At 47.5% G+C, this 14,020-nt stretch overlaps 1 protein-coding gene across 2 annotated transcripts in view; it reads left to right on the plus strand.

The window, feature by feature from the left end:
- Positions 1-337: 337 nt before the first annotated feature.
- Positions 338-14,020, plus strand: part of LOC135055754 (arf-GAP with SH3 domain, ANK repeat and PH domain-containing protein 2-like) — a 317,938-nt gene continuing 304,255 nt past the window's right edge. For both annotated transcript variants that reach the window (XM_063960173.1, XM_063960175.1), the window contains exon 1: positions 338-905. In XM_063960173.1, coding sequence (XP_063816243.1) covers positions 780-905 — 126 coding nt within the window. In that variant the 5' untranslated portion in view covers positions 338-779. The remainder of the gene's footprint in view (positions 906-14,020) is intronic.

A 14,020-nucleotide genomic window follows, 5' to 3' on the forward strand; every position in this document is an offset into this window, starting at 1 on the left:
CCCCCTATCTTACTTAGCACCTGGCCTTTTTATCACACTATTTTTTTTTATTTTTTTTTAAACAGACATTTATCTAACCTTTACTTGGCAGTGCATATTGCAAATCTGCAGCAATACCCGACTGGCTCTCCCAGATTCCAGAAACCCCTCTCTCAGCTCTCTTGTGATTGCAGTTTACAACAACTTATGTCCTTAATCCTTATTCCCTTTTACAAGCTCCCCCGCCCCAAAGTCCCCTCCTTTCACCAACCCCAAGTCTCTGCACCATCCATCCCTATTCTCTGTCTGTCTTTTCCAACCCCCATCAATTATTCTCTCACAAACCAAACCTCTCTCCTTTTCAGATCCTACCCACTCTCATCACTTAGCCCCCTCGTGTAACCCGCGCATGCGCGGCGCAGTTCCTCTTTCATTCGTTGCACAGTGAGAGCGGAGGAGCTGCAGCAAGAGAGCAAGCAGGCTATAAGATACAGCTGATATCCATATACCGCAAATACACAACAACTGGACTGCACACAGCTGACATAGCAAAGTCACCAATATTAAAAAAAAATACTTGACTTTGTAAAGCTTGGACATTCAGCAGCACATATAGAGCCCAGCTTGGGTGTAATATAGCTGATCCTACGCACTCCCGGCAGTAGAAACGGACTGCACGATCTGGAACACGGCGCACACACAACACTGTACAACGGACAGCACCAAACTGCCCGTAACACGCCCTTTGTATCGCAGCACAGCGCCGCTGCTAGCACAGATCACAGACCCCTGATAGCACCATGCCTGATCTCATCAGTGTAGGGGAGTTTATAATGGAGACGTTGGAGGACCACAGCTCCCCTACCACATCCTCCTTTACCACCAGGATGAGCAGCTGCAGGAACGCGGTGGGCAGTATAGAGGAGGTAAGGGGCATTTGGCATGGTCTGGGACACCGCTAGCTTCAAGCTCCTCTGTGTTTTTTTTTTTTTTTTTTTTCTTTTATACTGCAGCACTTGAGGTTTCTTGGGGTTTCTGGTGATGACAATATGGCATGTTGCTTGACATCTTTAAATCCAGGTTCCATTGCTATCATTTAGGGTTAAAACTTATGGCTGGTAATGTGATTGCAAGTGATACAGGATCTCGTTAATTTGTATTGTGATGCAAGGTGATGCTTGTTTCAGAAAGGAAGGATGGCTAAGAGTATACAGTAAGCTTTAAAATTGCATAAGTTTAACCCTTCTCTTCAGTTTCCTTACATTTTTAGATCACTGGTCCACACATAAAGATAGGTGTTAGAAACTACAACCTTTCTTGTGTTAGTTTTGTTTAAAATGAAAGAATAATAATATAATATTGTACTTTGTTAGGTTAAAACCAGTTATAGGATACACTGCATTGTGGAAGTCAGAGTGTTAAAGCTTTCAGTGGTTCAGGTGCATGTACTGTATTAGTGAGCAGAGATTTCCAAAGGGGTCATCCCCTCTTTGGGTTAATCACTAGATCTTCTGCATGTTGCTGGCAGCAGTCACTTCCTTCATATTCAGAATTAACTCCTATTAGCAACACATTGCAAAACGTTACTATTTTGAAATGCTAGAGAAGCGTTAAATGTGGTGCAGAAAACAGGAACTATGCAGCAGTTATAGGGATACAATAAACAACAGATCTTATCAATGTCTTAGTTTTAAGTTATGTAGTTATGCTGAGCTTTCAGGTTCTAAGTGTCAGTATGTGGTGGAACTGCACTATTCCCATGGTTTGTCACTTTTGCACAGTTCTGCATAAGAATGAGTAGCAGTGTTGTCACTAAATAGTTCCTGACATTAAACCTCTCTATTACCCCTTTCACACTGCACAAATAACCCGGTATCGAGCAGGTTTATTGCCTGGTCGCTGTGCGGTGTGAAAGGGTCACTCCTGAATTCTCAGGTCGTCTGACCCGGTAATTCAACCCGTGAATAAAGAAGGGTTATTCCCGGGCTATTACCGGGTCAGGTGCAGTGTGAACGGGTTTCCCGTGTCGATGCGACCCGGTACGCGTTCACAGCATAGGGAGAGGCGGTGCAGAGATGATCTCATCTCCTAGCGCTGCCGCCAATGACAACCCGACCCGGCAATATGCCTGGTCAGGAAGCCAGTTCTCTGGGTCCAATGCTGGGTCGCACCCAGGAAGGACCCGTTTCCAATTCCCGGGTGCGACCCGGCAATAGCGATCTGAAAGCGGTATATGTTGTGTCAGAGGCAAAATCTCTTATGGGCCTATGTATTAATAATTGTGGCAGTGCTGCAGCTATTATCAGTTGGTCTTGTGACAGACTCTTCAAATTTTAACAATATTATCCGGGCTATCTGCTAAAATTAACTTGCAGGGACAGCGGTTCTCGCAGCCGCTGTCCTTACAAGTTACATTCTGGACACATCAGTGGAGTCTTTCATATTTTCAAAAGTCTTGTCTAAGTTTTTGACGGCGCTCAGTGGAGTCTATTTACTCAGGGCCGGTTCCAGGTTTATCTGACCCTAAGCAAAACTTTAGCCTTATGCCCGCCTCCCCACCCCAGATCTTGGAGCCCTAGGCAGCTGCCTATTGGTAGAGCCGGCCCAGTATTTACTAAGCCTTGGCGGGGGTGTAATGAAGTCCGAGTTCAGCGACAGTGTGGGATGCTTGATGAACTCAGATGTTTTTTTAAAGGGGCAATCATTTACAAGCCAATCAGCTCCAACATGTTATAGGCGGTATTTGAATAATGCCAGTTAGGAGCTGATTGGTTAGTGCTTTGAGCCCTGGAGAGAGAGAGAGAAACTACCAACCAATTGGCTCCTAACTATATTTTTTCAAACAATGGGACAGATGTATTAAGCCTGGAGAAGTGATCCAGCAGTAAGGTGTCAAACGCACCAACCAGTCAGCTTCTGTCATTTTTCAAACCCGTAATGAAGTGTGTTATCACCTTACACTTATCACTTCTTTATCACTTCTCCAGGCTTAATACATCTGCCCCAAAGCCTGTAACAAGGCAGTTAGGAGCTGATTGGTACTTTATCTCTCGCCACTTTATCTCTCTTCAAGGCTTGGTAAATAGTCCGTTGTCAGAACTGGTCGGATTGTTAAATCCCTCTAATCTGAAAATGACAAAATAGGCATAAAATGGTTTACATCATCTGAGGATGGCATTAACGAACAGAATAAACTCTGATAAGCTACGTCTTCTGGAATTTGGGGCCTACTGTAATTCAGAGTTGATCGCAGCAGCAAACTTGTTAGCAGTTGGGCAAAACCATGTGCAGTGCAGGGGGGCAGATATAACATGTGCAGAGAGAGTTAGATTTGGGTGGGGTGTGTTGAAACTGAAATTTAAATTGCAGTGTAAAGAAATAAAGCAGCCAGTATTTACCCTGCACACAAACAAAATAACCCACCCAAATCTAACTCTCTCTGCAAATGTTATATCTGCCCCCCTGCAGTGCACATGGTTTTGCCATTAGCTAACAAATTTGCAGCTGCGATCAACTCTGAATTACCCTCTTGGTACATAGGGATAAGTGTTCAGACCGTAGTCTCCATTGAGAATAATGGGTCTGCTGTCTGCGGCGCTAATTACCATTTTTCAGGAGTTCTCTGTGAAATTTCCTACTGTAAGCTGTTAGTATGTAGCACAATAAAATTATGCAGACATGGAAAATTTAGCAATTTACATTTTTTTTTTCAGGCATCATAAATAGGTGTATGTTAGTATAAAACCCTAATACATAGGTTCATTAGACTCGGAGACTGATCAGCCATAACATTAAAACCACTGATAGGTGAAGTGAATAACCTTGTTTATCTTGATAAACTGGTACCTCTCAAGGGGTGGGATATAATAGACAGCAAGTGAACAGTCTGTTCTTGAAGTTTATGTGCTGGAAGCAGGAAAAAGGGCAAGAGTAAGGATTTGATCGACTTTAATATGGGCCAAATTGTGATGACTAGAAGATTGAGTCAGAGCATCTCCAAAATGACAGGTTTTGTGAGGTGTTCCTGGTATGCAAAGGTTAGTACCTACCTAAAGTGGTCCAAGAAAGGAAACCAATGAATCATAGACATGAGCACCCAAGTCAAATTGATGGGGTGCAAAGGTTAGACTGTCTGGTCCTATCCCACAGAAGAGCGACTGTAGCACAAGTTTTCAGTAAGTTAATGCTGCACAGCCATAGTCCTGTCAGAGTGTCCGTGCTGACCCCAGTCCACCACCAAAAGGGCCTAAAATGGCCATATGAATGTCAGAATTGTATAATTGAGCAATAGAAGAAGATGGCCTGATCTGATGAATCACGTTTTGTTTTACATCGCATGGACAACCAGGTGCTTGAGCTTTGTTAACTTGGATAAGAGTTGGGACCAGGATGTATGGTGGAAAGAAGGCAAGCCAGTGGAGGCAGTATGGTGCTCTAGGCAAAGTTTTGCTGGGAAACCTTAGGTTCTGGCATTTATGTGGATGTTACTTTGACATGTACCACCTACCTTAATATTGTTGCAAATCAAGTACACCCTTTTATGGCAATGGTATTCCCTGATGACAGTGGCCTCTTTCAGCAGGGCAATGTGCCCTGCCACACTGCAATCATTGTTCAGAAATGGTTTGAAGCAGTGATGTGCAGTGAGGGTCAGTGACTGGGGAGGCATTGGCTAGTGTCAGAGCCAGATTTACACACACACATGATTTGTTGGTGAATTTTTTTACTATAAAAATCATTCAAATTATATCGGGGAGGGTTAGGATTAGGCCGCATCCGGGAAGGGGGGGGGGGGGGGGGCGGTTTAGGCACCACCCCAGGGTGGGGTAGGGGGGTGGCGGTTAGGTTTAGGCTGCGGGGAGGGAGGGATAGAGGGCAGATAGGTATACTTACCTTCACCTGTTGGGATTCCGTTCATTGGGATGCCGCAATCAGTATTCTGACTGCCGGTATCCCAAACGCCGGCATTCAATCCCAACATGAGTATGACAGGTGAAGCTCTACCTACCCTGACTGCACATCACTGGTTGGAAGAACATGACAGAGTTCAAGGTGTTGACTTGGCCTGCAAATTCCCAGATCTCAGTCAGATCGAGCATCTGTGAGTTGTGCTGGAAAAACAAGTCTGAGCCGTGGAGAACCCACCTCGCAATTTACATGATCTGCTGCTAATGTCTTGGTGCCAGATACCACAGGACACTTTCAGAGGTCTTGTGGAGTCCATGCCTCGATGGATTAGAGATGTTTTTGCAGCACAAGGTCTTAAGGTGGGTATACAGGGTGTAGTACGGGTGACCGGCGGTCTCCTGACCGCCGGTCACCTTACCGACGCCGGGATCCCGGCAGCATACCGACGCCGGGATCCCGGCGGGGAGGGGCGAGTGCAGCAAGCCCCTTGCGGGCTCGCTGCGCTCGCCACGCTGCGGGCTCGGTGGCGACCTGCGGTCGCCACGGGTTCTGTTCCCACTCTATGGGTGTTGTGGACACCCACGAGTGGAAATAGTCCCTGTTGGTCGGCACGCCGACCATCGGGATAGTGAGCCGTCGGGCTCACGGAGGAGGTCATGTGACTGTCGGTCAGCCGACCGGCGGTCACATGACTACCACCCGGGTATACACTAGGCGATGTGCTTGATGAGCGACGTCACCTAGTGTCTCCCCTCCTAGGCCGGGCCGCCCAACTGCGGCCATACACACTATGCAATATCACTAATTATATCACACAATGACATCATGCCGCTGATGGCTGGAGCATGCAGTTTTGGACGATGAGTCCAAATTGTGCTGTATGCTCGGCCGACACGAAGGTTGTTAACGACCCACGGGGCCGCGCATCGCTCGTTGGTGGCGGCATACACACTTAGTGATAAAGTAAACAACGTCGCTCAAGAAGGGTCAAAATGAGCAACGTTGTTTACTTTATCGCTAAGTGTGTACTAACCTTGAATGTTATGGCTGATGGATGTAAATGCTAATATTTACAATGCAGTCAGTAACAAAAATCATATATCTGTTTACTTCAATGTGTAAATTTGCACCCGAGTCTTTGTAACAAAAATGTGATGGAGGTCATGTAAGCAATGACAATTTTTTTTTTGGTTACTTGCTTTGTGCAAATGCGCTTAGATTTGCATCAAATCGTATAGATTTGCTGATCACTATGGCCACCTTTTCCTGGTGCAGCACAAATTTGCACAGTCTGGGGCGTGAAGTTAGGCCGGGTAATCCTTTGCTTTGTGAAGTAGTACAAAACCAAGATTTCTTGTTGTGGAGTGAAAATACTGAAATTAAATAAAGGGTGGAGAGGATGCATTTGTGGGGAAATCCCTATCTTTGCGAAAGGTGTATAGTCCATTTGCACTCCAAAAAAAGGACTTGAATTTTATGGGATTGTATCTTGTATTTCTCTATCGTCCTAGTGGATGCTGGGGTTCCTGAAAGGACCATGGGGAATAGCGGCTCCGCAGGAGACAGGGCACAAAAGTAAAGCTTTCCGATCAGGTGGTGTGCACTGGCTCCTCCCCCTATGACCCTCCTCCAAGCCAGTTAGATTTTTGTGCCCGGCCGAGAAGGGTGCAATCTAGGTGGCTCTCCTAAAGAGCTGCTTAGAGAAAGTTTAGCTTAGGTTTTTTATTTTACAGTGAGTCCTGCTGGCAACAGGATCACTGCAACGAGGGACTTAGGGGAGAAGAAGTGAACTCACCTGCGTGCAGGATGGATTGGCTTCTTGGCTACTGGACATCAGCTCCAGAGGGACGATCACAGGTACAGCCTGGATGGTCACCGGAGCCTCGCCGCCGGCCCCCTTGCAGATGCTGAAACATGAAGAGGTCCAGAATCGGCGGCAGAAGACTCCTCAGTCTTCTAAAGGTAGCGCACAGCACTGCAGCTGTGCGCCATTTTCCTCTCAGCACACTTCACACGGCAGTCACTGAGGGTGCAGGGCGCTGGGAGGGGAGCGCCCTGGGAGGCAAATGAAAACCTATTTGGCTAAAAAATACCTCACATATAGCCTCCGGGGCTATATGGAGATATTTAACCCCTGCCAGAATACACTAAAGAGCGGGAGACGAGCCCGCCGGAAAAGGGGCGGGGCCTATCTCCTCAGCACACAGCGCCATTTTCCTTACACAGCTCCGCTGGTCAGGACGGCTCCCAGGTCTCTCCGCTGCACTGCACTACAGAAACAGGGTAAAACAAGAGAGGGGGGGCAAAATAGTGGCAAAAATTATATTATAAAAGCAGCTATACAGGGAGCACTTATTATAAGGCTATCCCTGTCATATATAGCGCTTTTGGTGTGTGCTGGCAAACTCTCCCTCTGTCTCCCCAAAGGGCTAGTGGGGTCCTGTCTTCGTTAAGAGCATTCCCTGTGTGTCTGCTGTGTGTCGGTACGTGTGTGTCGACATGTATGAGGACGATATTGGTGTGGAGGCGGAGCAATTGCCAAATATGGGGATGTCACCTCCTAGGGGGTCGACACCAGAATGGATGCCTTTATTTATGGAATTACGGGATAGTGTCAACACGCTAAAGCAGTCGTTTGTCGACATGAGAGGGCCGGACAATCAGTTAGTGCCTGTCCAGGCGCCTCAAACACCGTCAGGGGCTGTAAAACGCCCTTTGCCTCAGTCGGTCGACACAGACCCAGACACAGGCACTGATTCCAGTGGCGACGGTGACGAATCAACCGTATTTTCCAGTAGGGCCACACGTTATATGATTTTGGCAATGAAGGAGGCGTTACATTTAGCTGATACTACTGGTACCACTAAACAGGGTATTATGTGGGGTGTGAAAAAACTACCTATAGTTTTTCCTGAATCAGAAGAACTAAATGATGTATGTGATGAAGCGTGGGTTGCCCCCGATAAAAAGATGCTAATTTCAAAGAAGTTATTAGCTTTATACCCTTTCCCGTCAGAGGTTAGGGCGCGCTGGGAAACACCTCCTAGGGTGGATAAGGCGCTCACACGCTTATCTAAACAAGTGGCGTTACCCTCTCCTGAGACGGCCGCACTTAAAGATCCAACAGATAGGAGGATGGAAAATATCCAAAAAAGTATATACACACGTACAGGTGTTATACTACGACCAGCTATAGCGTCAGCCTGGATGTGCAGTGCTGGAGTAGTTTGGTCAGAGTCCCTGATTGAAAATATTGATACCCTGGATAGGGACAATGTTTTACTGTCTTTAGAGCAAATAAAGGATGCATTTCTTTATATGCGTGATGCACAGAGGGATATCTGCACACTGGCATCACGGGTAAGTGCTATGTCCATTTCGGCCAGAAGAAGTTTATGGACGCGACAGTGGTCAGGCGATGCGGACTCAAAACGGCATATGGAAGTTTTGCCGTATAAAGGGGAGGAGTTATTTGGAGTCGGTCTATCAGATTTGGTGGCCACGGCTACAGCCGGGAAATCCACCTTTTTACCTCAAGCTACTCCCCAACAGAAAAAGAACCGACTTTTCAACCGCAGTCCTTTCGTTCCTTTAAAAACAAGAGAGCAAAGGGATATTCATATCTGCCACGAGGCAGAGGAAGGGGGAAGAGACACCAACAGGCAGCTCCTTCCCAGGAACAGAAGCCCTCCCCCGCTTCTACAAAAGCCTCAGCATGACGCTGGGGCTTCTCAAGCGGACTCGGGGGCGGTGGGCGGTCGTCTCAAGCATTTCAGCGCGCAGTGGGCTCACTCGCAGGTAGATCCCTGGATCCTGCAGATAATATCTCAGGGGTACAGGTTGGAACTAGAGACAGATCCGCCTCGCCGTTTCCTGAAGTCTGCTTTACCAACGTCCCCCTCCGAAAGGGAGACGGTTTTGGAAGCCATTCACAAGCTGTACTCTCAGCAGGTGATAGTCAAGGTACCTCTTCTACAACAGGGAAAGGGGTATTATTCCACTCTATTTGTGGTACCGAAGCCGGACGGCTCGGTAAGACCTATTCTAAATCTGAAGTCCTTGAACCTGTACATAAAGAAGTTCAAGTTCAAAATGGAGTCACTCAGAGTAGTGATAGCGAACCTGGAAGAAGGGGACTTTATGGTGTCCTTGGACATCAAGGATGCGTACCTCCACGTTCCAATTTACCCCTCACACCAGGGGTACCTCAGGTTCGTTGTACAAAACTGTCACTATCAGTTTCAGACGCTGCCGTTCGGATTGTCCACGGCACCTCGGGTCTTTACAAAGGTAATGGCCGAGATGATGATTCTTCTTCGAAGAAAAGGCGTATTAATTATCCCATACTTGGACGATCTCCTAATAAGGGCAAGGTCCAGAGAACAGCTAGAGAGGGGATTAGCACTGTCTCAAGAAGTGCTAAAACAGCACGGCTGGATTCTGAATATTCCAAAATCCCAGTTAATGCCGACAACTCGTCTGCTGTTCCTAGGGATGATTCTGGACACGGTTCAGAAAAAGGTTTTTCTCCCGGAGGAAAAAGCCAAGGAGTTGTCCGAGCTTGTCAGGAACCTCCTAAAACCAGGAAAGGTGTCTGTACATCAATGCACAAGAGTCCTGGGAAAAATGGTGGCTTCTTACGAAGCAATTCCATTCGGCAGATTCCATGCACGAATTTTCCAGAGGGATCTGTTAGACAAATGGTCAGGGTCGCATCTTCAGATGCACCAGCGGATAACCCTGTCTCCAAGGACAAGGGTATCTCTTCTGTGGTGGTTGCAGAGTGCTCATCTATTGGAGGGCCGCAGATTCGGCATACAGGATTGGATCCTGGTGACCACGGACGCCAGCCTGAGAGGCTGGGGAGCAGTCACACAAGGAAGAAACTTCCAGGGAGTGTGGACGAGCCTGGAAACGTCTCTTCACATAAACATTCTGGAACTAAGAGCAATCTACAATGCTCTAAGCCAGGCAGAACCTCTGCTTCAAGGAAAACCGGTGTTGATCCAGTCGGACAACATCACGGCAGTCGCCCATGTGAACAGACAGGGCGGCACAAGAAGCAGGAGTGCAATGGCAGAAGCTGCAAGGATTCTTCGCTGGGCAGAGAATCATGTGATAGCACTGTCAGCAGTGTTCATCCCGGGAGTGGACAACTGGGAAGCAGACTTCCTCAGCAGACACGACCTTCACCCGGGAGAGTGGGGACTTCATCCGGAAGTCTTCCACATGCTGGTAACCCGTTGGGAAAGACCAATGGTGGACATGATGGCGTCTCGCCTCAACAAAAAACTGGACAGGTATTGCGCCAGGTCAAGAGATCCGCAGGCAATAGCTGTGGACGCGCTGGTAACGCCTTGGGTGTACCAGTCGGTGTATGTGTTTCCTCCTCTGCCTCTCATACCAAAAGTATTGAGAATTATACGGCAAAGAGGCGTAAGAACGATACTAGTGGTTCCGGATTGGCCAAGAAGGACTTGGTACCCGGAACTTCAAGAGATGATCACGGAAGATCCGTGGCCTCTACCTCTAAGGAGGGACTTGCTTCAGCAGGGTCCCTGTCTGTTTCAAGACTTACCGCGGCTGCGTTTGACGGCATGGCGGTTGAACGCCGGATCCTAAAGGAAAAAGGCATGCCGGAAGAAGTCATTCCTACTTTGATTAAAGCAAGGAAGGAAGTAACCGTGCAACACTATCACCGCATTTGGCGAAGATATGTTGCGTGGTGCGAGGATCGGAGTGCTCCGACGGAGGAATTTCAACTGGGTCGATTCCTACATTTCCTGCAATCAGGATTGTCTATGGGTCTCAAATTGGGATCTATTAAGGTTCAAATTTCGGCCCTGTCGATTTTCTTTCAAAAAGAATTGGCTTCAGTTCCTGAAGTCCAGACTTTTGTTAAGGGAGTGCTGCATATACAGCCTCCTGTGGTGCCTCCAGTGGCACCGTGGGATCTCAATGTGGTTTTGGAATTTCTAAAATCTCATTGGTTTGAACCACTAAAAAAGGTGGATTTAAAATATCTCACATGGAAAGTGACCATGTTACTAGCCCTGGCTTCGGCCAGGAGAGTGTCAGAACTGGCAGCTTTATCTTACAAAAGCCCATATCTGATTTTCCATTCGGACAGGGCAGAACTGCGGACTCGTCCGCATTTTCTCCCTAAGGTGGTGTCAGCATTTCATCTGAACCAGCCTATTGTAGTGCCTGCGGCTACAAGTGACTTGGAGGACTCCAAGTTACTGGACGTTGTCAGAGCATTAAAAATATATATTGCAAGGACAGCTGGAGTCAGAAAATCTGACTCGTTGTTTATATTGTATGCACCCAACAAGATGGGTGCTCCTGCGTCTAAGCAGACGATTGCTCGTTGGATCTGTAGCACAATCCAACTTGCACATTCTGTGGCAGGCCTGCCACAGCCTAAATCTGTAAAGGCCCACTCCACAAGGAAGGTGGGCTCATCTTGGGCGGCTGCCCGAGGGGTCTCGGCATTACAACTTTGCCGAGCAGCTACGTGGTCAGGGGAGAACACGTTTGTAAAATTTTACAAATTTGATACTCTGGCTAAGGAGGACCTGGAGTTCTCTCATTCGGTGCTGCAGAGTCATCCGCACTCTCCCGCCCGTTTGGGAGCTTTGGTATAATCCCCATGGTCCTTTCAGGAACCCCAGCATCCACTAGGACGATAGAGAAAATAAGAATTTACTTACCGATAATTCTATTTCTCGGAGTCCGTAGTGGATGCTGGGCGCCCATCCCAAGTGCGGATTATCTGCAATAATTGTACATAGTTATTGTTAACTAATTCGGGTTATTGTTAGGAAGCCATCTTTCAGAGGCTCCTCTGTTATCATACTGTTAACTGGTTTTGATCACAAGTTGTACGGTGTGATTGGTGTGGCTGGTATGAGTCTTACCCGGGATTCAAAATTCCTCCCTTATTGTGTACGCTCGTCCGGGCACAGTACCTAACTGGCTTGGAGGAGGGTCATAGGGGGAGGAGCCAGTGCACACCACCTGATCGGAAAGCTTTACTTTTGTGCCCTGTCTCCTGCGGAGCCGCTATTCCCCATGGTCCTTTCAGGAACCCCAGCATCCACTACGGACTCCGAGAAATAGAATTATCGGTAAGTAAATTCTTATTTTATTTTCATTTTTTTAAGTAAAAACACTGTATACAACTTTGCAAGACATAGGCATATGAGTCCAGCATAAAACAAAAGAAAAAATGACACGTAATCATAATCATTATACAAAAAACCCCATAGGTAACCGTTCCAATTACTAGGCGTTCATAAAGCCCAAGACTTGTGTAAAATACTATACGTACATAATGCTTTGATATGAATGTGAGAGACACAACTAAAACAAAGGTAAAAGGTAAAACACCCAGAAGAATTAGTTTTGTACCACTGGGTATTTTGCTCATTAATGGTGCACTTTGGTGGAAAAACCTATTTGTAGGCACACTCAGAAGGTACCTACGCAAATAGCGACATGTTATACAGCCACCTGTGACTCATAATTAATTTTCTCTATCGTCCTAGTGGATGCTGGGGTTCCTGAAAGGACCATGGGGAATAGCGGCTCCGCAGGAGACAGGGCACAAAAAGTAAAGCTTTTTCCGATCAGGTGGTGTGCACTGGCTCCTCCCCCTATGACCCTCCTCCAGACTCCAGTTAGATTTTTGTGCCCGGCCGAGAAGGGTGCAATCTAGGTGGCTCTCCTAAAGAGCTGCTTAGAGAAAGTTTAGCTAGGTTTTTTATTTTACAGTGATTCCTGCTGGCAACAGGATCACTGCAGCGAGGGACTGAGGGGAGAAGGAGTCAACTCACCTGCGTGCAGGATGGATTGGTTTCTTGGCTACTGGACATCAAGCTCCAGAGGGACGATCACAGGTACAGCCTGGATGGTCACCGGAGCCACGCCGCCGGCCCCCTTGCAGATGCTGAAATCAGAAGAGGTCCAGAATCGGCGGCTGAAGACTCCTGCAGTCTTCTAAAGGTAGCGCACAGCACTGCAGCTGTGCGCCATTTTCCTCTCAGCACACTTCACACGGCAGTCACTGAGGGTGCAGGGCGCTGGGAGGGGGGCGCCCTGGGAGGCAAATGAGTACCTATAAAGGCTAAAAATACCTCACATATAGCCCTAGAGGCTATATGGAGATATTTAACCCCTGCCTAATTTTTCTAAATAGCGGGAGACGAGCCCGCCGGAAAAGGGGCGGGGCCTATCTCCTCAGCACACGGCGCCATTTCCTCTCACAGCTCCGCTGGTCAGGACGGCTCCCAAGTCTCTCCCCTGCACTGCACTACAGAAACAGGGTAAAACAGAGAGGGGGGGGCACATTTATGGCGATATTTTGATATAACAAAGCAGCTATAAGGGAGCACTTATTATAAGGCTATCCCTGATATATATATAGCGCTTTTGGTGTGTGCTGGCAAACTCTCCCTCTGTCTCCCCAAAGGGCTAGTGGGTCCTGTCTTCGTTAGGAGCATTCCCTGTGTGTCTGCTGTGTGTCGGTACGTGTGTGTCGACATGTATGAGGACGATATTGGTGTGGAGGCGGAGCAATTGCCAAATATGAGGATGTCACCCCCTAGGGAGTCGACACCAGAATGGATGCCTTTATTTATGGAACTACGGGATAGTGTCAACACGCTAAAGCAGTCGTTTGACGACATGAGACGGCCGGACAATCAATTAGTGCCTGTCCAGGCGACTCAAACACCGTCAGGGGCTGTGAAACGCCCTTTGCCTCAGTCGGTCGACACAGACCCAGACACAGGCGATGACTCCAGTGGTGACGGTGACGAATCAACCGTATTTTCCAGTAGGGCCACACGTTATATGATTTTGGCAATGAAGGAGGCGTTACATTTAGCTGATACTACAGGTACCACTAAACAGGGTATTATGTGGGGTATGAAAAAACTACCTATAGTTTTTCCTGAATCAGAAGAACTAAATGACGTGTGTAATGAAGCGTGGGTTGCCCCTGATAAAAAGCTGATAATTTCAAAGAAATTATTGGCATTATACCCTTTCCCGCCAGAGGTTAGGGAGCGCTGGGAAACACCTCCTAGGGTGGACAAGGCGCTAACACGCTTATCTAAACAAGTGGCGT

This window comes from Pseudophryne corroboree, chromosome 3 (assembly GCF_028390025.1).
Source record: "Pseudophryne corroboree isolate aPseCor3 chromosome 3, aPseCor3.hap2, whole genome shotgun sequence".
In the NCBI taxonomy this organism is placed as follows: domain Eukaryota; kingdom Metazoa; phylum Chordata; class Amphibia; order Anura; family Myobatrachidae; genus Pseudophryne; species Pseudophryne corroboree.